This window comes from Eufriesea mexicana, unplaced genomic scaffold, assembly GCF_001483705.2.
Source record: "Eufriesea mexicana isolate 0111107269 unplaced genomic scaffold, ASM148370v2 scaffold1312, whole genome shotgun sequence".
Lineage (NCBI taxonomy): Eukaryota > Metazoa > Arthropoda > Insecta > Hymenoptera > Apidae > Eufriesea > Eufriesea mexicana.
Genome location: NW_016909446.1, coordinates 1,946,396 through 1,971,124, shown reverse-complemented (window position 1 = coordinate 1,971,124; position 24,729 = coordinate 1,946,396). Strand labels below are relative to the sequence as shown.

At 29.8% G+C, this 24,729-nt stretch overlaps 1 protein-coding gene and 1 long non-coding RNA gene across 2 annotated transcripts; one reads left to right on the top strand and one right to left on the bottom strand.

Annotated features, from left to right (window-relative positions):
* The first annotated feature begins 11,554 nt into the window (after positions 1-11,554).
* Positions 11,555-23,854, top strand: LOC108547908 (uncharacterized). Its single transcript, XM_017900618.1, is given in 14 exon segments — positions 11,555-11,829; positions 11,831-11,870; positions 12,330-12,581; positions 12,663-12,912; positions 13,017-13,209; positions 13,318-13,557; positions 13,641-13,898; positions 13,978-14,054; positions 19,332-19,537; positions 22,102-22,341; positions 22,419-22,683; positions 22,806-23,108; positions 23,199-23,406; positions 23,533-23,854. Coding segments are annotated over 14 exon segments (2,958 nt in total). The 5' UTR covers positions 11,555-11,707; the 3' UTR covers positions 23,837-23,854.
* Positions 19,474-20,080, bottom strand: LOC108547909 (uncharacterized). Its single transcript, XR_001890232.1, has 4 exons — positions 20,027-20,080; positions 19,868-19,930; positions 19,623-19,635; positions 19,474-19,528 (listed from the first exon to the last, which is right to left on the bottom strand). It is a non-coding gene; the product is annotated as an uncharacterized LOC108547909 (long non-coding RNA).
* Positions 23,855-24,729: the final 875 nt, after the last annotated feature.

Genomic DNA, 24,729 nt, shown 5'->3' with positions numbered 1-24,729 from the left:
AGGCAGATCCTTCAAGAACTTTCCAATGTATTTTTCCATATAAATTTGTCCCTAATTAATTTAATATTAGTTATTGTTCTACGCAGTGTTTGAATTGTTGTCGAAGACGCCATTGGTTTTTCATTAATTACTATCCTCAACGCAATTAATTTATGAAACTTTATGCACTCGTTAGAAAGCCAATGTCCTTGCGAATCTTCTCATATAACTTTTGCTCACATTTTGCTTCTAGTTTCGTTTAATAATAAATATTTTCACGGAAGGTCGTGATGGTCGCCGTTACGAAATCATAGACGCCATAAAACAAAAATTAATAACTTACAATTTAGAGCTAAATTCTTTACGAAAGTTATATAAGAATGTAGCCTCAAGTTCCAGCTTTGCATTGAAATTATAAAAGTTTACAAATTGTTTACGGAAATTGAGTAATTAATAATTTTTCACTGGCGGAGCCATTCTATCCTTTTCTATCCAGTCTCTGTCCTTGTCTAACACGTGACCAGCACATCGACGACCTCCTTGCCTATTCTATATTCCTATCACTTTTGTAGAATTTGGAGCCAAATAATAGATGGCGCTGATCGAAACTGCCGAATGCCAAATCACGTGACCCGTTGGGCGGGAGAAACAAAACAATAAAAGGACATAAATAATTATAACACATTTTTCTTCCTTCTCTTTACTCTCTTAAAAGCCAGACGAACATGAAGTCACAGATAAAGATGCGTTGTTTTATTCTTGGTAAAAAGAAAACGAAATTTCAATTGTTATATGCTTAGGTACTTTTTATTCACTTTGAAAGTTTTACATATACATGTTAATTGTTAACGACATAATAAACAATGACATATAGACATTAGAATCTGAATAGATGTCAGTATCACGGACGGTTTCGAGAAAAAGATGTTTCGTAATACATATCACCTAATAATTATCATTACAATGACCATATATATATGTACAATATTCATAGGCATATGATAAATGAATCTATTCAAATGCATTGACATCTCTTATCGTGCATTTCCTCGGCTTTCTCTTGTGCTAAATCTAAGAAGGAATTTTTTATTCCCTATTCATTTTCCTTTATATCCTTATCATCTTCAACATCATCTATTTTATAATTTTGTAACTTTCTTCGGTTCCTTTTTTGTATCTCTCAATGTATTTTTTATCCTTTCCTTCATTGCTCTGAAAATATAAATATAAGAGACAATCAATAAAAATTCCTACTTTCTATAACATAGTGATAATGCAAACAATAAACTAACTCTTTCTCTCTCTTTACAACTTCTAATTCTTCTCGAACTTTTACTTCGTCGTCGCTTTCTCAATAGCTACAACGGTCTTCCGTCCTTGTTTTATTTGTAAGTCCAGGTGGTTCAACAGCTTATTGCGAGCTTAATTTTGGATCAGTTAAATGATCATGAGCTGATATGTTCTTACCACTAATCTCCTTATTTAATTTCACAGATTCTTCTTCATCTTCCTTTGCTTCTCCATCAAATGATAAAAGATTCAAATCTCTGTAACAAAATTTTTCGTTGCAAAGAACAATACTATCAGGACTAAACTCTGCAAACATATATGATTTTTACTTTATTGCTGCTGTTTTAATTTTTTAACTGTTCTTTACTTCTTCACTTTCCTGTACTATTATTCTTGGTGTCTGTACTATTATTCTTGGTATAATATCAGAAAATGGATTGTTCAATATTATAGTTTTTATCAATCTTGGAGGATAAAGTGGTCTATCATTCTACAAAAAAGGGGAAATATTATATTTATATCAATTATTGATATATTTTCTTGTAAACATTAAATTTACCTCATTTACAAGTGCTTCTTCGAGTTTAAGCATACTATATATAGATTCTCCAGTAGCTCTACCAGAAATTGTATGCTTATTCTGCAAATCAGGTGTAGAACTAAGAATAAAGAAGTATTGGGAACCATTGTCATCTTTCTAGCATTAACCATAGCAATTAAATCTCATCGACAAAAACGTAATCGTGTATGAAATTCGTCCTAAAACATATATATCTAATAATTATTTTTCGATAAAAAAGGAATTCATATTATTTTTAAATATAGTCTCACTTTGAATGGTGCTCCATATATTTTACCACCTTCTCCAGTACCCGTGGAATCACCACCTTGTGCTTTATGAATCCTTTGATAATTCTATGAAATACAGTGTCATTCTAATAACCTTCCATACATAATTGTATGGAATTTCTACATACCCTTGGAGTTTCTTTTGCCTATAATTCTAACTCAATATCACCAACAGTTGTTTTCATTACAACCTAGTTTGACAAATATATTAGTTTGATTAATGTAAAATACTTTTAAAATCAAAATTATTAAAATTAATTATTTATTATTGTAATTCAAATTAGAAATTATTTAATACATTGATATAGAAATTTAGAAAGTAAATATTGTATATCGGTTAAATTTTTAAAAACAGATATACAATCCATTGAAATATTATAAAATGACACTTATTACTTTACCTTTAGTGGCTGGCTTTTGCATATAAATATTACTCATGTTTGTAAGTCTCCTATAATAAAAAAAGTCCTTCATCAATAATTAAATCTTTAGTCATTTATAAATCAGTCAACCAAATGGTTCTTTTCTCGAATAATCATCAGTGGGTAACAGGTACCTTTTATCTGCTTTTAATGTTGACTTTATTGGTCCAATAAATTGCATGTGCCACAGCCCAATTATTCCTGCCGCTTTTACAGTTTCCAAGTTCTTATAGATATTTCTACACATTTGTGCCTTAATGCAACATTTACAGTCTATATTCAATTTATCTTTAACATTTGTAACTCTTACCAAGTATTCATTCTCCATCTCTTCAGTGATCCTCAAATTTGCATGTCGATGCCACACATTTTTCTCTGTTGATACATATGCTGCCTCCTTTCTGTTTCTTGATACCGCATAATATGCGTTTCCTCTTCTCACTGCCTTCATTCGAACTTCTCCCTTTTCTTTATATACCTTAGCTCCATCATTCTGAAACTTAATATGTTAGCTATGATCAGTAACTTTGACTACTGATATTAATTTTTGACTCACTGATTCATTTAGATCATGAATACAACATACCTTTCAATCTCACTGTATTCTCCATATATTGTTGTTAGAAGAGGCCATCACCTAAATTAATTGTATTCCTTTTTGTCTGCCTAAACCATCTCCATTTTCTGAATCTTTATTTGACCCTCAAAGATTTTTATCTTGTATGACATATAGTTAATCAATCTACAATCCAATAGACATATACTTTACATATTTGTATTGCTGCTTCAATTTTTTCTTGCTATAAAGTATAATTCTTGGCATCTACGCTGATGATATTCCATGAGTCCAATATTTTTCTATTGTTGCACGTGCCTGTTTACTTCAATAGAATATTGTCTCCTAACAACCGGGCTCTGCTATCACTAATGAAAGATGGAAAAGCAATGCTTTATATCTTACACCATGTGTTTACAACTGAGTTATGTTATGTTATGTTAAGGTTATGTTAATACAAATACTTACATTCTTTTCGTGATGCAGGCACACCTGCATGGACACAACAATGCTTCCGACGTTTGTTTGCAATATTTTCTCATTTTCCATGCACTCTCCTGTTCATTTGGAGAAAAATTAATAAATCGCTCAATTTCTGTGGTTAATTTATGAAATTTTATTATTGCGTTGTAAAGGCGTACCTTTGCATATTTGTCGTCTGCCAGGTAAAGAAATGAATGCTGTTTGTCTAATTAAAACCGCTGTTTCGGCTGAATTTATTAAAGAATGTAGAAAACTTTATGATTTTATTTATTAAAATAAATTAAAATATATTAGGTGCACGTAACCAGAGTTAGTAAACTATTTGCGAAACTATTCCAAAGTCATAGGTGGCGCTGATCGCAGGCGGTAAAATTTGTATTCGAACTGGATACTAGAAATCAATTCGACAGTAAAAAATTAATAAATTGCCAAGTTTTTGTAATTAATTCATGAAAATTTATAGCTGCACAGCAAAGTTGGAATTATAGGCAACATTCTTATAGGATGTTTAATTTAATAATTAATACTTACATGAGCGATAGGTTTTGTATTTCCTGTAGTAAACAAGATTGCTATAGAAAAGTATTTTTCTTACATAATATTATTATTTTGTAATAAATATAAACTAGCATAAGGAAGCGTAAAGAATAAATTTTTTTATGAAGAAACTTTATTTATAATTGTGTATTTACAATGTTTTCATAGGCGAAAAATAAAAACAAAACAAAAAATATATTTAAAAGAATTATCAAAACTATGGACGGGAATCGAACCCCGGTCCTCCAGTATATCAATTCTCGATCGTCCATGATTTTACATCATCTCCAACAATTCTCTAGACAATACTTTTTCTACTTTGCAGTACATTTTAATAATTTTACTTACCTCATACTTACCTTGTACTTACCTTCCCTTACTTGCAATTCCTCCCCTTACTTACCTTAATCCCTCTTCATTTAAATATCATTTAAACAGATATTGCCCACTCTCTATTTTCAAATTCCAAAGGGAACATTGAAAATTTACAAGAGGTAGGAAATATCCTAAACTTTGTGCGCAGCTCTTAGCTTGGTATCGATTCCCAAAAATTATTCTTTGGAAAACGATACCAATTACCAGGTCTCACCACGTGGAGGTGGCTACGCATCGAGACCCGACATGCGCCCTAGTGGCGCAGCCTGCTGGTGCTACCTGTATCAAAGGTACCCTAATCTAACTTGGAGCGAATTAAGTTAAAGTGACTCTACTGACACTTTATTTTATTTCGTGTCTTACAAAGGGAACTTCGATTCGGTATACTGAAACTCTACTGTCGCAACGCTAAGATATTTTCAAGTTCCCATAAAAATAGGGAATGAAATATCAAACACGCGAGCAAATAGAAAATCGCGACGCGCCCGAACGAGATCGCGATTATTCGAAAGACCGACTAGCCTAGGCGATGTACTCCCGTGTACAGAGATAACTTCATACCTCGGCACCCTCCCGATCGGGCCTAGCTCAATTCCAGTCACTGTCGCACTCGCCAAGACTTACACGTGGACCAAGGATAGTCCCTGAACCAATGAAACTTCTAGTGTCAACGCGAGGGCCCTGCTGGGCGGTTGCCGGCCAAGACAGACACTTCGCATCCCAGCCACACGGGGTAGAACTTAATCATCCCTGTGGTCTAACCGTAGATGGTACTAGTCCGTCAGCCAGCATGTGCCCGAGCCCCAGTCGCGTACGACTTAGGCAGCGGACCGCCCCGTCGAGGTCAGAAGACGCACTGATCCGAGGGGGTCACCCTGGAACCCGATGCATGACGAGATTGACAGTGACTGGAAATGAGTGTCGGAGACGAGTCGTGAGGATGACTTACGAAGCATGTACTTATCCAGTACACGAGAGCACGTCGCGTAGGCTAGTCGGTACTTACGAACGATCGCGATTATCGCGAGAACAATTATGTTCTATTTGCTAAACGAGGGGGATAAGAAAATGATAGAGAATTTATAAATTTCGCTCCAAGTTAGGTAGCTTACCTTTGTACAGATAGCGCGCACATGATACTTAGTCTATGGATCTATCTTATGATTACTTAAAAGTAAACGCACGCATCGTTCATTGATGTGTCGCAAACAGAATCTTGAGAAACCTAAAAGCTAAAACAGAATATATTATTGTTAATATGTAGCTGAAAGGAAAGGGATTAGTACGAGGAAACCATCAAGGATAATAACCAAATGGAACGAGCAAGCCAACGACGAGACCTGAGCAACATAACTACGAGACAGAAACATTCCAACGGTGAGATATAAACATACCAACGAGGAAGCGCTCGAGTATTATACGAAATACTCGAACGCTCTAACGAAAACAAATCGAACGGAAGTCGTAAAATTTGTGAAAGGAAAGATTTAGCCAACGATGAGACATAAGTAAACCAACGACGAAGCATTCGAATATTATACGAAATACTCGAATGCTGAAACAAAGACACATAGAATGAAAAAAATAAAATCTGCAAGAAGAAATTATTGTTAAATTATTTAAGAGAGTGGACAATGGCCACTGAATAGCCATTGATCTAGCCAACGATGAGATACAAATAAACCAACGACGAAGCATTCGAATATTGTACGAAATACTCGAATGCTGAAACAAAGACAAATAGAATTAAAGAAATAAAATCTGGAAGAAGAAAAATGATTAGAACCTGAAAGAAGAAATTATTGTTAAATTATTTAAGGGAGTGGACAATGGCTACTGAATAGCCATTGATTTAGCCAACGATGATATACAAATAAACCAACGACGAAGCATTCGCATAGTGTACAAAACACTTGAATGCATAAACAATGAAATGTAGAATAAAGGAAATAGAATCTGAAAGAAGAAAGATAATTAAATCCTGAAACAAAAAGAAAGAATATTAACGCGGACCTTCCGAAGTCGAACCGACAACTGACTCGAGCTTGCACGCGGGCCCCTTATATAGTGGCGACCGGCCGAAGTTCGCCGAAAATTTCCGTACTTTACCGATTCCTTTAAAAGTTACTTTTTCGCTGTAATAACTAATAATTTATTAACTTTTTGACTTTTATCGTTAATATACGTTGCAAGATATTTGTTACCAACGATTTTAATTTGTTATTGACAACAAATTTATTAATTTTTTGACTTTTTGTAAGTTATGAATACATTTTAACACAAATACGTTGTTTGTTTAAGTAGTAGCTAATAATTTATTAACTGTTTTGACTTATATCATTAATATACGTTACAAACTATTTGTTATCAACAGTTTTAATTTGCTATTGACAATAAATTTATTAATTTATTAGCTTTTTGTAAGTTACGAATTCATTTTAATACAAATACGTTGTTTGTTTAAGTAGTAGCTAATAATTTATTAACTTTTTTAACTTTTATCGTTAATATACGCTGCAAAATATGTGTTATTAACAATAAATGTAGCAATTTATTAACTTTTTACTAATTATAGATACATTTTCACGCAAATACGTTATATATACTAATAATAGCCTATAATTCAATAATGTTTCCGCTCGTATATAAATTTACGTTGTGACTAATTTGTTATTAGAAATAAGTGTAATAATTTTTACACTTTTGCAAATTATAGGTACATTTAAACATTATTATGATATTGTTCAAGTAATAACCAATGGATTAATTCTTTTCTTGTATTATAAATTTACATTATGAACAATTTATTATTAATAACAAATTGGATTATTTATACATTTTTATGAACTATAACTGTATTTGAGTGACGTTATTGCCAAGAATTCCATCCATTTATCTCTCGCAGCCCCAAAAATTGTCAAATGTTTAACTGAAACATCGAAAATTTACAAAAGATAGGAAATATCTCAAACTTTGTGCATAACTCTTAGCTTGGTATCGTTTTCCAAAAATTATTCTTTGGAAAACGATAACAATTACCACGTCTCACCACGTGGAGGTGGCTACGCATCGAGACCCGACATGCGCCCTAGTGGCGCATCCTACTGGCGGTATCTGTATCAAAGATATCCTAATCTAACTTGGAGCGAAAGAAGTTAAAGTGAGAATCTACTGACAATTTATTATATTTCGTGTCTTACAAAGGGGATTTCGATTCGGAATAGTACTACTCTATTGTCGCGACACTAAGATATATTATGTCTCATAAAAATAGTGAATAAAATATAAAACACGCGAGCAAGTTAAAAATCGCAATCGCGCCCGAACGAAGTCGCGATTATTCGAAAGACCGACTAGTCTACGAGACCTACTCTCGTGTACAAGACAACTTCATGCCTCGGCACCCTCCCGATCGAACCTAGCCCACCAAGCCACCACAGACCCTGCCATGACTTACTCGTGAACGAGAGCGATCGACGAACCAACGAAACATCCAAAATCAAGCCGAGGGTCCCTAGCGAGGCCCTGTAACCGGTCACGCAGGCCCCTGCCACATTGGGGAGAAATTAATCATCCCATGGGGTCTAACCGCAGGCCCATATGCAGTGTCACGGCTACAGGACCCATACCCCAGTCGTGCACGCGCTGGTGCCCAGGACGACTAGGGCCGACAGACCCTCGGATTGACCCAGATGATTGCCAGCCAGCCGACCACCCTAGAACCGATGCGTGACAAGGGTGGCAGTGGCGAGGTTGAGTGTCGGAACGAGTCGTTTGGATAACTTGCGAAACATGGAGTTATCTAGTACACCAGAGTACGTCACGCAGGCTAGCCGGTACTTAAGAACAATCGCGATTATCGCGAGAACAATTATGTTCTATTTGGTAACGAGAAGGAAAACTGAAGGAAAAATATAATATTCGCTTCAAGTTAGGTAGCTTACCTTTGTACAGATAGCGCGCACATGAGACTTAGCCTAGGCATCTATTTTATGACTACTTAAGTCTACTTATGTCTAAACGCACGCATCTCACGTCGTCCATTGATGAGTACCAAATGGAGTCTGGAGGAAACTTGAGAATCTTGAGAATCCTAAAAGCTAAAACAGAATATATTATTGTTAATATAAACCTGAAAGGAAACGGATTAATACGAGGAAAGAAAACAAACGAATAGAAACCATGAAGGTTAACCAAGTGGAAGGAGCAACTCATCGATGAGACAGAAACAAACCAATGACGAAACATTCGAATATTATACGAAATATTCGAATGAAAATAAATAGAAACAGAAAATAAAAGCTGGAAAGTGAAAAAATAATTAAAAGCTGAAAGAAAAAAATAATTAATATCTGAAAATAAAAGAAAAATTATTAGTAAATTATTTAATAGGGTGGGGTGAGGATAGGGTGGCTACCCCCAACCTCACTTCAAATTCCCACCCTTCGCATACAACGAAAATTTAGATGTTAAACTCCCGAAGTCGAAGCGACAAATGAGTTCATCTCCGTCGCGTCGCTGCTTATATAGCCTCTGATCGACCGAGATCCCCACTCCGATCAGAAATTTTTGGACTTTATCGATTCCATTATTTATTATTTTTTCACTTTAATAGCCAATAATTTATTAATTTTTTCACTTTTATTATAAATATACGTTGTAAGCAATTTGTTAATAACAGTATTAAATTGTTATAAACAATCAGTGTAACAATTTATAAACTTTTTTGCAAATTATACGAATACGAATTAACACAAGTACGTCGTAAATTCTAGTAATAGCCAATAATTCATTAATTTTTTCACTTTTATTATAAATTTACGTTGTGAACAATTTGCTATTAATAATTTTAATTTGTTATTAATGATAAATTTGATAATTAATACATTTTTTATAATCTATAACTGCATTTGCACTTCTATAAGATAAATGTCCATAATATGTACATGTATGTCAAAACATTTTTATTTCCTTTGCATTTTTGGCTAAAGCGAAGTATTGCATGAAATGTAAAAACGTTAAAGATTTATTCTCATCTTAAAAGTTAGGTAGAAGTTTATTTTTTATTGACTTTATATTAAAAAGTCATTCGTATTTATGTATCGAATAATATAACTGTAACTGTAATATAAAGTGATTTAGAGAAATTTCTTATAATTTTGCTATTAGTATAAAAAAATACATGTTATATAAATAAAAAATGAGATCTACTGGACGATGATTTTTTATTGGACAGTAAATAATGTTAAAATTGATTGTAGCTTTCATTATTGTTTCGCGCAGCAGACTTCTTTTCAGCAACACATAGTATATAATATAGATATTGTAATTAAACCTGTGATGACGTAAATGTGATCTTATGATATAAACAAGAAAGCACTCATTTCTTACACATTAATTTTTTCTCTCTTTGAGTATGAACGTATTTTATATTATACAATATTATATTGTACATAACGTTTCGTATATAATCTTTTGTATAAATTTTACTTTGCACAAATAACGAATATCGTTGAAATTTTTACATAAATAGGTTATCCTACTATTGAGATAAAAGCGAGACAATGTTACTCTGAAAAAGTACTTATTTTTTTTTTATTAATCTTCGACTACCGAGGACAGCCGACACGTATTATAGATGAATAATGACTTATAGAATAACTTATAGATCACTCCAATATACAATAGGAATAGGATACAATGAGAAAAAGACTGAAACGTTCGTGATATACATGTGATTAATATTTGAATAAAATAAAAAATGAACATTTAAAATGTTAGGTGTACTACGCATCTTTCAGATTCAAGTAACGTAAATTTGGCTGCGTTTACGTCATAATGTGTAAAGCCAAAGTTCATGGTCATCTGTAACGTATACTATAAAACAAGAACTTAATTATACAGGGTGCTTCATTTATTTCACATTCCATAATATTTTTGTTACATTTGCTGATACGAAAAATTAAATAATATTAATGAAAAAGTTTTGTTCTTTGACATACTATTGACACTGAAAAATCAAATTTGAATACTTCAAACAATTCTATATTAAATTGTATTAAGTTGTAATTTAATTACATATGGTAATTTTACAAAATAATTTTCTTCTACATTATAAGAAATATAAAGAAAACTACGAAATTCTTGATTTTCAACAATATTGATTACCAAAATTATTAACTCTTTTAGTCATATTTTAATAATTTATTACATAATAATTTTGAATTTTTTACTTAATAACTTATTAGAAAAATTTAATACCACATCTATTTAATTTCACATACATTTTAAATCTTTAATATTTGTTTGACAGACACTGTTCAACATATTCGAAACTTTGTCATTTCATAACAGTATACTCAGATTCTTATTAGTAGGAACCAGTTATCGCAGAGACCAATATTATATAATTCATATTTCGATTTTAGCCATTTTCTCGAAAGATGTTTTAAATAATGACTGAATTGCCTGATCATTGCTAATTGAACAAGAATATTTTCAATTATGGATAAAAGATTTCTCAAATTTTACATGTACAATAAAAATTCAAATGTGATTATTAATAACAGAGATGCAGAACCTAATATTTATTTCTCAAATTTACTAATATTACGTTTATTAACAGCAGAATTTTATTTGAAACACATTTTATAAAATTAATATTTCATTTGATTTATGTTAGTTGATTTGATTATTTATGTTAATATAAACAGTTACGTATAAAAAATCAAACAAGTAAAAACTATTTTAGAATTTATGAAATGATATAATCGAAAATCTATATTGACATTAAAAATTATGGCAAGAAAAAATTTTCTACTAGAAAGTGTGATTAATTATATATGTAGGTTACATATGGCAAATAAATTGTAGTCACGTAACAAACTAGATGATTCACATACCCACGTATTATTTTTTATATACATGATCAATTATGATAATATGTATGGTATATACTTCAGTGACTTTAGAAATTCGTATTTGTCTAATTTTATAATATGTACTCATATCATCAACTATAACCATCACTCTCCTTTCTGAAAGTATTGTGCCTTCAGTTTACGCTGAACCAGCAGTGAATGTGCTGTGTACTGTGCTAGTGGTGATTCGCTCGTACATTTTATACGTACGCAAAAATACCTAATTTCTTTTTCTTTATTTTTTCACGATATTTTCAAAATAAGTATTAAACACAATTTCATACAAGAAAGTCACAATGATATCGAACGTAAATAATTTTTTTAACGGTAAAACTGTGCTCATCACCGGTGGAACTGGATTCATTGGTGCTTGTTTGATAGAGAAACTATTGAGATCCGTTCCTGATTTGCAAACCATTTGAGATAAATGAAAGATTGGAGGAACTTAAAAAGAATTCGGTACAGAAAAATATATTTTGAAAAATACTGATAATTTTACTATAATCTTATTTAATAGGTGGCATATGATAACCTTTACTTTTTCCTATTACTTTTTTTAAGCTATATAATTATTAAACGACTTACATCGTTTTTTAAAGTATAGGATTTATATTAATATTCATTTCTAATCAATGACTACATTGAATTAAGCAAACTTTTGTTAAGTTTGAACATTGAATTAAGCAAACTTTGTTACTTCATAATGACATATATTTTTCACATTTACTTTATTACATTATTTTTATTATATTATAGAACAAAGAAAGGTTTTTATTTATATTGAAAATTTTAGTGTCCTGCATTTTTTCAACTTTTCTATGTAAAAATTGCGTAATTGTAATAAAAATTTATATATTATACTTATTTGAAATATTTTAAATTATTTTAAACATTAAATTTTTTATTTTATTCTTTTAGGTATTTAACAAATTAAAAGAAGAAAATAAATTAGATCTCCTTAAAAAATTGATTGCTGTAGCTGGTGACGTGGGAGAAGAAAATCTTGGCTTATCAACTACAGATAGATTCACTCTTATTGAGGATGTTCAAATTGTTTTTCATTGTGCAGCAACATTAGAGTTTGTAGCAGATTTAAAATCTACCACAAATATTAATTTATTGGGTACACGTAGAGTTGTACAGCTTTGTCAAGAAATAAGAGATCTCAAGGTAAACAACTTTTTCAATGTTTTCTTTTTATGTTAATTGATAATATTTATGCAATGTATTTTCCAATTTTTTTGCTATCAGGCTCTGGTACATATTTCTAGTGCATATGTAAATTCAATGTTAAATGAAGTAGAAGAACGTATATATCCAGCACCATTCGATGTGAATGAATTACTCACATTGGTTGAAAAATTGGATAATGATACATTACTAGTAGAAACACCGAATATACTAAAAGATCATCCAAATACTTACACATTTACAAAACATTTAGCTGAACATGAAGTTCAAAATGGTCGTGTTCCTGCTGCAATTGTGCGTCCTTCCATGGGTACGTACATTAAATATGATAATATTTCTAAATTTTTATATTTAATACAAGGAATGAAATTTGAAATCAGAAATTTATATATTTTAAATGTTTTACATTTACAGTAACAGCAGCATGGAAGGAACCAGTCCCTGGGTGGACAACATCAAAGAATGGTCCACAAGGATTTCTAATGGGTGCTAGCAAAGGTGTCATAAGAAGATTACCAATTGCAAAAAATTTAATTTATGATTACATTCCAGTAGATATTGTTGTGAATAATCTTATTGTTGCAGCTTATGCAGTTGATCAAGATAGGTATAGTAAAATTATATTAATTATAACAAAAATTTTAATATAAACGTTAAAAAAAGAATTATGCATTAAAACTACTATTTACAATAATAAATAATGTTTTTATTATAGTCAAAAAGAATTGAAGCTGTATCATTGTACATCTAGTACAAGTAATCCTTTTAAATGGGTTTCTGTGGAATCAAAAATCAATTCTTATTTACATAGATATCCATTACAAAGTGCTGTTTGGTATCCGCATCTTAAATTTGTATCTTCGATTTTCTTATTTAAGCTCTCTGCAATTTTTGTACATTTCATTCCAGCATATATCTTAGATACGATTACAAAACTAGCTGGTGGAAGACCAATGTAAGTTGTAATATCAGTTTTTTAATATATTTATAGTCTGTTTGCAACATGAAATTAATTAAAAAAATTATATATTTTTTCAGTTTGGTACGAATGCACAGGAATGTTAACAATTCATTGGATCGTTTGAAAAAATTTATCTTTACTGAATGGAAATTTTATAACACTCACCAGATTGAGTTATATGATTCATTATCAGAGCTTGATAAGAAGCTCTTTAGTTTAGATATTAAGCCAATGGTATGGGAAGATTACTTCAGTGACTTAACACAAGGAGTCAGAACATATTTGAATAATGAATCACCTAAAACATTACCAAAAGCACATTCCAAAGACAAAATGTAAGTATAATTCTTTTATAAAGAAAAAATTATATACTAACAAAAAAACTACTGATTTGTTTATTATTTATATTTTTAGATTATTGGTTGCCCACTTGGGTCTACAAGCTGCATTGTTAGCTCTTGTTTGGTGGCTGGTCAGAACTATTTTTGCAAGTACTTGGTTTAAGACTGGTTTAATCGTTTCACTTACCTATATTCTTTTTGACCAATTATAAACTACATACAAAATTTCAATCAAATTATATTTCCATATAGAAAGTATGCTTGATGAATTTAATATTTTTGCATAAATATAAGTACATGATACAATTGGACAAAATATATATTTTCCATTTTTTTTAATGTAAGTTACGTATAATTCATCAAAAGTACATTAAAATACATTTCTATAGACTATACCTTCAAAAGGGTGTTGGGTAGTAAAGTTGATTAAACATTATTATAAAATATTTAATTTTTTATATAAGTTTATATAATATAGTATAGTTTGTATTTAAAAAAATCATAAATTTCTAAAAAAAATATAACTTACAATAAAGATTAAAAATTATAAATTTCTTTAAAATTTATGTAAAAAGAAGTGTACTATTTGTTGAACTGACATTATGTTTGAGTATCAACATTATATATCTATTGAACTGATATTATAACAGAAAATAATATAAAGCTGATATTTTAACAAGCTTATTCATTTTATAAATAAATAATAAAAACATTTACTACATTTTATTACAATTTTTAATTAAATATTTTTGTTTATGAGCTAATTATTATAAAATATTCAGTTTATGAATATTATACTTCACTTTTTCAAGTTTTTACTGTATGTATGCTATATTTTTCTTGCAGGTCATTGTTACTTGCAGGTATTAAGATAAGTATATGTTAGTTATGAATATTTCATATGAAACATCAAATAACATTACATAAAAATAATGAAATTATATATGCAAATGTATTTTTTAAACAAAGTAAAATCTTTTAAATATAAATTTAATATTTGTTTAAAATATGAAATGGATGCCATCTAAATTTCTATCAATAAAATTAGGTAATTTATTATTATTCATAAGTTTATTACTATTATTTTTTAACCTAATTACATTTTATTATAGTTATAAATACAAAAAGTTTTTAATAATTACCAGCATAAAAAAGATGGGTTTTTTAATCAATTATCGGATGAAAATAATCTTCAACTTAGTGGAAAGTAAAACTTACATCTTGCTTAACTCACTTTTAAACTCAAATTCATAACTATAAACAATATAGATATTTTTAGTGTCTAATAAAAATGAATTTAAATTTTCCTAAGTCTACAAATTCTTAAATATCCAAAATAGAAAGCATTATCAAGATTTCTCACTCATTAAATGCTAAAAAGCAAGATTTTCCTTTTAGATTAAAAAGGTTCAACTTAGAAAGTACGAATTTTTGTTGCTGTTTTGTATTTCTTTTGTATCATATATTCACATGCGCATATTAAAAATATGTAATTAATATTTTATCATAACAATAAGTAAAAAGAAGATTGTATGTTAAACACATTACTTTAACCATTAACAAAAAGTACAAAATACTTTTGAAAAGATAAAACTTTATTTTATATTTCTAAACAACATTTCTAAAATAAAAAAAAGTTTTTCTTTACATATAAAGATAAAAATTGTAATTAATTACTGCTTCTTATGAAATGAGAAACAATAAATAATTATTGTTATAAATAACAATAACTTTGATCATTATTGATTTATAAATCAATAGGTAAACAATTATTGCTAATAGGCAAATTTACAAGTAAGAAAAATAAGTTATAAGATAAGAATATATATTAGACCATATAAAGTCACAACGTGTTACGAAGAGTTAAAGACACTGACTTCATTCCTCAGGACAAGTTTTTCCTTTGCCCAGAGGAAATATGCTGCATCACTTAATAAAACGAAGAAATCAAAGCGTTGATTTCGAAACGACTAAAAGGAAGTTGAAATTAGTTGAAAGTAACCCAAACTAACGAAAAATCTATAACCTGTTTTAATCGAATTGCATTAACGGAACTAATTAATTAACTTGCATGCGCAATGCAGCCCTTGTTCTGTTTGGTCAAGTTGATTCGAGGTTGATTTAATTCAGAACACGCCATCCAAGGTAACCTCACTCAAGAGAATGACCCTGGGATCTCGATTGCGAAGACAATGACTTCTTTGGCAGTTAACATTCAGCCATACTACAAGCAAAAAAACAGTACCTATCGAGCAAGGTAAACTGCAACTCAATCGAGCAGGCATGGTCAGTCGGTATCCACGATAGCTTTGTTGTCTTGTTGAAGGGTTACCGATCTCTCGGTTACACGCAATTCTCTGTCGACAGCCCGGCTTGTGGAACAAAATATAAATTCCCGTCAGACTAGTGTAGACCAAGCGAGCGTTCACGCCAGTTTGCCAGAACCTTTCATTCCTCTTCTCAATTCGAGGGCCTCGTTTAGCTTTATCCTCGCGAGTTTACTTGAATCTAGTTATTAATTCCTGATATATATATATTTTTAAATACATTATTAGTAATTGAACGTGATTATAAAGATTGTGACAGGTGATAATATTTTGCTCTGTGTATTGTGGATTATTTGTCTGAATCGTCCTTTCTCATAGGTACGTATTGAAATATGATGAAACATAGGATTAAGAACGTACATAGAGGGTTGTGTTGATTGAAAATTATGATGGATGAGGAATGTTTTTTAATAAGTTAATGGTAAACATATGAAAAATGTGTTGATTGAATCAATGATTTAAGATGATTTATCAGATAGATTTACAGGTAAATTTGTTATTTTGACTTTAGCGTTGATGAAAATTTTTTTGTAATCTTTTGAACAGATAAAACGGATACTCGATATTTTTGAAATAATCTATACTATGATTGAATTATTTGATCTCTTCATTGGACTAAATTAATTTATAATTAATTAATAAACTAACATAATGAAATTTCGTAAAATTTATAGGGATGATCGTTTCTAATGATGCAACAAATGTACATTTACATAGGAAAAGCTTAAGAATGTCCGCAGACAGTTGGCACCATAGTCGTTAAAGTGAAATTTACGATAATTGACAATCTATGCTGTAGTAATACGCACAAGGAATTCGTTTTCGTTCTTGTGTCACAACCAGAATGATTAGAAAAGTAAAATGACAATGACATATCGTCGAAGCGTTAAAATCACTGTTGTTTAAACTTACGTAAATTCTGGAAAATACACTTTTGGACAATCTGTAAATAAAACAATATTTTGTAATTACTACTACAATATTTTATTTAAGTATTACATTAGTATAAAATGTTAGAAGACTATATTAGTCATTATTTAGTCATTACCTAGTCATTAATTAATCATTATTAGTATTAACTTGTAGTGTATTACACAATACTAATAATTTGTTAACTCTCTATATATTAATGAATTATATACTTCATAATTAATTAATACATATTCAATTAATAATAATTTAATAATTCTCTCTACATAGAAGCAGCATTGATAACTTATTATAGACAAATATCAGTGAATTGATATTTAGTTTTAGCGAAACTATTTAATTTTGATTATTATTCATTTTTAAGATTATTAATAAATAATACGTTGGATAAATTAACAAATGAAAATTAACTTAATAATAAATAATTGCTCAATAATAAAATATTTTACCAGTAATCGAAACTTCGTGTTGGATATTTTAGTTTTAGTTGATTTACAATTGTGAACTTCTTTCATATTCATACCGTTAACTCGGTTCTATTTAGGCTTCTGCAAATAATAATGCAAGGTTATTACGTTGGCTTGAAATGGTAGTTAATGACATACAGTTTTATTATAATGTACTTTCTTTCATGCATTTAAATAAAATTTTTATTAGCAAAACAAGTGAATACAATTGAAGTTCAAATTTTACTGATTTCTCACGATTTTTGCATTTATATTTCAGCTTAGTATAGTGGTATCGTCTGGAACAATGTATCATTATATATTTTTTTTAAAAATCTAACGAAAAATGGAAAAAATCCAATATTCAAAATAATCTAACGTGCCCAAAACCTATTTTCTCAAATTGCGCATAATTCAAATTATATAAATTAAAAATAAGAAAAGAAAAGCAAACTTGTATCAATTGTATCTGAAAATTAACTATACGTTATATAAAATTAGTATTCTAGAGAAAGAGGTACTATTTCAAATTTCAATTGAAAGAAAGCAAAAGAAACAAGTGTAAAAAGAGTTTACGACAAACCTATGCGATGTAATATGAAAAATTTATAAATTCTCACTACGATAAAAACTAGTAACTACATAAAATCATAAATCACATCGAGGGTCTTAGTCATTCACAGTATTCAAAGCACGGACAATAGCAAGCAGGATTCCAAAAAATACCTGTAGCATGTTGCGAATGCACAAGAATGCTCGTGAATGGCTAATAATGCGTGGAGCCGGCGAATAGCGATGACACAGGTTTTACTCGCGTCTCCTAAAATATTCTATTTCTGAATTGCATTTTAATTTTATTAATATCACTATGCATATGTTCTTATCTTTAATACAAATGAATAAACAAAATGTAACTGGTGTTTTATATTACGAGCATTATTCATGATATAAATGAGATTTTTATATGATAATACAAATGTACGTTAAAAAGCTTCAATGAGTTTTGCTTCATGAAGCTTCATCTCTGAATAATTTGTAAATATGAGAAACCGTGATTAATGAGCACAAAGCAATTGATAAAACCAGTTTCATAGTAACATAAAAAAGATTTACCTTATTTATTAGAATAAGCAATATAAAGCCTAAAATATTTTCTGCGCGCGCCTCTCGATAATCGAATTCTCAATGCATTCTCGATGCATGCGAATTTTATAATGTTAATTGATTGAATCGTCTGTAAAAAGAAATGGAAGTAATTAAATAGTAATAATCATACTTTGTATGTTGATCGATATCCGAATATAATATTAATAGAGTTTAAAAGTTCACTTATTGAAATTACTCAGTAAATTTACAATTTAAATGTTAATTTACAATTTAATTGTGATCGCGTATTTTTAATTAGACAATGCATTTTCACTGCGTTTAATTTACTTGCATTTTCAGACACCGTCAGCTTGGTAATCCTTTTTAAAAATATTATTTTTATAACACTTACTACAAACTTACAATTTACTTTTAATCGAATATTATTATTAGGGTAATATATTTGACGATGTACTTTTGACAATGAACTTGGTAATGTAGGTGTCAGTATACCCGAGTATCTCATTTAAAAAATTATCAAATGGGAAAATCGGACACCAGCGTATGCAATCGCCTCTTATGAACATATTCAAGCACGTTTTCATCTTCGTTTGATTGTCATCTCCTCTGTTATATAGCGCTTCCGGAAATGGCATCACACGTACCATCGATGTCTGAGTGGTTTCAAGGCCGAAATGTTTTCGTTACTGGTGGCACTGGATTCATGGGGAAGGTTTTAATTTATAAACTATTGGTTAGCTGCCATGACCTTGGAAACATCTTTGTGTTGATCAGAAAAAAAAAGGAGGTTGATCCACAGTCCAGATTGCAGCTTCTGATGCAGGTATAATTTATAATTTATTCAAATACCAAGAAAAAAAATGTTAAATAAATTCTGAGAATGGATAAACCGAAAAAAGGCAACTCACCTTCTGACTTTTGCTTTATTATTTTGGGGAAAAACAGAAACCGTTTTTATAAGGAAATAATAAATCGTTTCGAATGGTAAATCCTATAATGTGTGAGGCTCTTTTAGAAATAGAGAAATTTCAAATAATTCAGGTCCAATTACCTTCTTTTTAAATAAAATGGTGAATTAAATGGATTAACATCTTATTAAGATCTGGAATGTGATAATTGATTTCACTAGGGATTCTTTATTTTAAATGCATACCTTTTTATTACGTATACAGCATATAATTAGGTTATGTATTCATCTACGAGGATTACAACGGACCTAAATAAAATTAATTCATCTTCTGTTAATTTTGAATATTTATGAAAAAGAGTTGCTGGTTAACAAATAACGCAATTAATAAGTTAAAATACTCACTGAAACGGCTCCACATTGAAGTAAGATCTATACGATACGTGATAGATCACTTTCGGCACAGTTTATTTATAAAAAATTAATTTCTCATTCAATTCTTGTCGATTAAAAATATGTAGAATGCAATGGCCCTTGAAGCTTCTTTGAATGTTTAGTTTGCTAAAAAAAAAATTAAAAAATGTTAGTACTTAGCAATTTTGTAACAATATAAATAGTAATTTATTAATTTAATAGAACTATACGTTATTAAAATATATTTTTTCAAGATACCTCGTTCAAAATTTGTAAAAGATTTGAAATGACGTCTCTAGAAAATTATGACTGATGAAATATCCCAATAATAGCACTATTTTTTTCCATAATTCATGACAAACCACTATGGCACAGAAATCGGTTTGTTTTATATACAGATAAATGATTTTTGAATGTGTGAAGAGTCAACCTTGAAAATTTCTCGTTAACCTCGGTTTACCTTTCTCTAAATCAACTTATGTTGAAGGTCGCTACAAGCTTGTTATAAATTAATTCTGATGCATATATTACGTAATTTAAAATAGTTCAATATCATAATACTTTCCTTTTTTGATCTTAATTATTTCATTGAAATTTCCTTTTGTTTCGTTATTTTTTAACAAATAATCTTACTTTCGAACAAATAATTTTTTTTCTCACACAAGGATTACGGTATACTTTTCTGATGCACGTAAACTAAACAATGGCTAATATATAATTGTTACCAAGTAGCAGTTATGTTAATGACATATTATCAAAATGAGATAAAAGGCTACAAATTGCATTTCATACTTAACTATGGTCATCGATAAAAGAACATTCAAAGAAGAAAAGTGAGCGTGAGAACTGTGTTTACTTATCATTGAGTGAAAAGAAAGCGAAACGTAGTAGGATTATTAGTTTTGTAAAAATTACTGATATAATGTGATAAAAATTGTCGATAAAATTATTTAATTTTCTTCTTTATTATTATTGAAAATTATGATGGCAGAATAATTTGTAAACAATGGAAAATAATGAAATGATCGCATTGATATAGATAGAATATTTTAATCTGTATTCCACTTTTTAGAAACTACCCTTAAAACGTTTAAAAATATAGCAATGAAATTATTCTAGAAACATTGTAATGGCAAATTTATAGTTTAAAAGATAAGTTAAAAAATATATTAAAACTAAACGGAAGGTAGATAATTTATGGAATAGGTTGAAAATTTAGAAATATAGAAATCAAAGAACAAAAAGCAATTGGTTTTTTAATAAAATAATTATTACTTCTTACTTCTTTGAACTGTGTAAAATCACACTACGAAAGATTTTCCCAATTCTAATGACTTTTAAAATTTCCCTATTTTCAGCATTGTCCTATATTTCACTTTCACTAATGGCATGCATAAGGTATTCCACGTTATATCATGATTAAGTCATGACTAAAACTGATGATTAAGAAAAATGTAAAAGAAAAAACGTACATATCACAAAGGTTAACACGTATCTTATAGATCGTTAAAATTTAGTTCATTCGCTAATTATAGGTTATATTTCAAAATATATTTCATCAGCATACCTTTATATATCCTTCAGAAAAAGAATTTAGTTGTCATTATAAACATAGGTTTGTATTTTTGCGTTAAATCAATAATTTTATTGTCTTGATAGATATTACAAAGGATGACACAAAATCATATATTTACATTAATAGTTTGATGCATTTTTAACATGCGTGAACAAAAGTGAAAGGTACAATTGACTATATGGTACGTAGTAATTTCGCTGTATATAATTTTAGTATTAGTATACAAGAAAATTACTAGAAATAGATGTACCATCCAATATAAGAAAAATACAAGTGCACTTATTCATAAACCGTGTTTCTACAAGGTGAGCAGACTTCCTTTCCGTTCACAGCTTAATCATCGTTTTTGCTGTGTCTTAATACAATGAATCAACAGAAGGTATTGCGTATTAAAATAGTTGATTGTTGACATACTGTTAATAATTGCAAAATATTTCCTTCTTGTCATGTAGTGATAAATGGATAAGAAAATGTTCGATTGATGTTCCAGGAAAACCCATTCAAACTTATAAAGGAAAAGTATCCTGAGAGACTAAAGAAGATCATATTAATACCCGGAGACACTACATTCGAAGATCTTGCTTTATCTACTGCCGATAAGCAGAGACTAATGAAAGAAGTTTCAGTCGTTTTCCACGTAGCAGCAAACGTTAAATTCGATTTAACATTAAAGGAGGCGATAACGATAAATACTGTAGGCACCATGAATGTGATAAATCTTGTAAAACAGGTATGTACTTATTAACTTCATTTAATTTTTTCTAAATTTTTGATAATACAAGAAATTAAGAAATTCATTATTTGTAGATGCCGCATTTACAATCATTCATCCACGTATCTACTTCATATTGCCACTGCAGTGAACGAGTACTCGAAGAACGAAGTTATCCATGCTCAGTAGAACCCGAAAAGGTTATTGAAATAACAAATAGTATGACAGATGACTTTTTGAAAATTATAACACCAAAAATGTTAAATGGATTACCGAACACCTACGCCTTTAGTAAAGCACTTAGTGAGGATTTGGTGCAAAGATGTGGTCTGCCTGCAGGCGTTGCAAGACCTTCCATTGGTAAATATGTACAACTTCTTTTTTGTCAAATAATATCTAAATAAACTTCATTTGAAAATAATTCAAACTAAATATTGTTTAGATGATCTTAATAAGATATTAATAATTAATTTAAATTTTAGTATGTGCATCATGGAAAGAACCAGTACCTGGTTGGATTGAAAATATGAATGGACCAACAGGTATAATGATAGGTGCAGGAAAAGGAGTAATCCGAACAGTGCTCTGCAATTACAATTACTTATTGAATGTAATTCCCTGTGACATGGCGATTAATGCGATTATCGGATTGGCACGGAAAGTAGGGATGGAAAAACCTGAAAAACCAATATTTATGAATATTACTAATGGATCTGAAAACCCAATTTCTTGGGGTTTCGCTGTAAACGCTGGAAAGAAATATGCCATAAGATACCCATTTACAGGTTAGTGAAAGAAGAATAATATACGGTTTCAAATAATAAACAAAGTTCTTCTATTTATCCGAAAGTATTAAAATATAAATTTTATTTCAGGTCTACTTTGGTATCCAGGTGGAAGTGTCACTACGTTAAAATTTTATCATTGGTTGCGTGTGATCTTCTTCCACCTTATACCTGCATATATCCTAGATACTATAATTGCTCTATCTGGAAACAAACCGTTTTTGGTAAGGGTGCATCACAGAATTAACACTGGTATTGAATTACTGCAATATTATACTACCAAAGAATGGGAATTTCGGTAATTGTCTAGAAACTTTCTTTCAAAATATTAAGCGAATTAAATTTTAGAAAAATTCTAATCTAGATTCTACGAACATGTGATAAGTTTTCATAATTTTTAGTAAATTTCATTTTATTTTTCCAGAAACGATCGTATGAAAGAATTGCAGTCTGAAATGAATTCCTTCGACAGAGAAGAATTCTTTATGGATACGAAAGCCATATCCTGGGACAGTTACTTGTTACGATACGTATTAGGCGCTAGACACTATTGTCTGAAAGACGATCCTTCTACTATTCCACGTGCACGAAAAGTACTTAGGTATCTGTATTTCGCCGATTGGTTTGTCAAAATTAGCTTCACAATTCTCTTTGTGTGGCTTGTTTATTCTTGGATAATTCCATTTCAAAAATTACCCGCGACCGTACTTGAAAGTAACGAAATTTAGCAGTATTTTCAAGTTACTTTAATTTTACCTCGATGAGATAATGTATCTTTATTTTTATTCTTTTTTATTGTCAAGATAAAAAATAAAAACTATTATTAATTATTAACAAGTTGAAACTAAAATTATTAGTTTTGATTCATGTAATAAAAAGAACGAAATATGTTATTAACTAGTTTAAAAAATCGTAATTGTAAATGCAACCCCTTTAAGAACGGTATAAGTGAATCATTAAGATAGGTATACTTTACTAAAAAAATGATTACCTAAAAATATAATATAAAATAATTGAATAAACTAATAATTGAATAAAAATTAGAAATTTCTAAAAATCTGACTTAAATCATCTGTAAAAAATTTAATGAATATTTTGTATATATAGATTGTAAAGAATGTAATAACAAATAAAAGGTGACGAAAAAATTATATCAATATTATTTTAAGGGAATACAATTAAGGAAATTACTTTAACAGCACCCATTAGATATTTTATTTGAAAAATGAAATGTTATTACTATTACGCTTCGAATCACGTATACCACTGTTGGTACATACTGACAGCAGTTTCATATGCATTAGAAACATCAACGACTTGAATAGAAAGTTCACAGTAGAATGTATGCAATTTATGTGACACGAAACGTGTTAAACGTTTCTGTCAATACATGTTAAACACTTTATTATTTTTGTTATCAAAATGATCTTATATTATCTTTTCTATTACCATGAACAAATTTACTGGTAGGACAATCTAGAACAGTCCAAAGAAGTCTAGAATACGGGTTATTCTTAATATTTACAAATTTCTCTAGCTACGATCGAGGATATAATCGCGTGCTGACATTTTAAAATTTCGAAATTTTCGCTCTCTCGCGAACATGACCTCACACGATCGT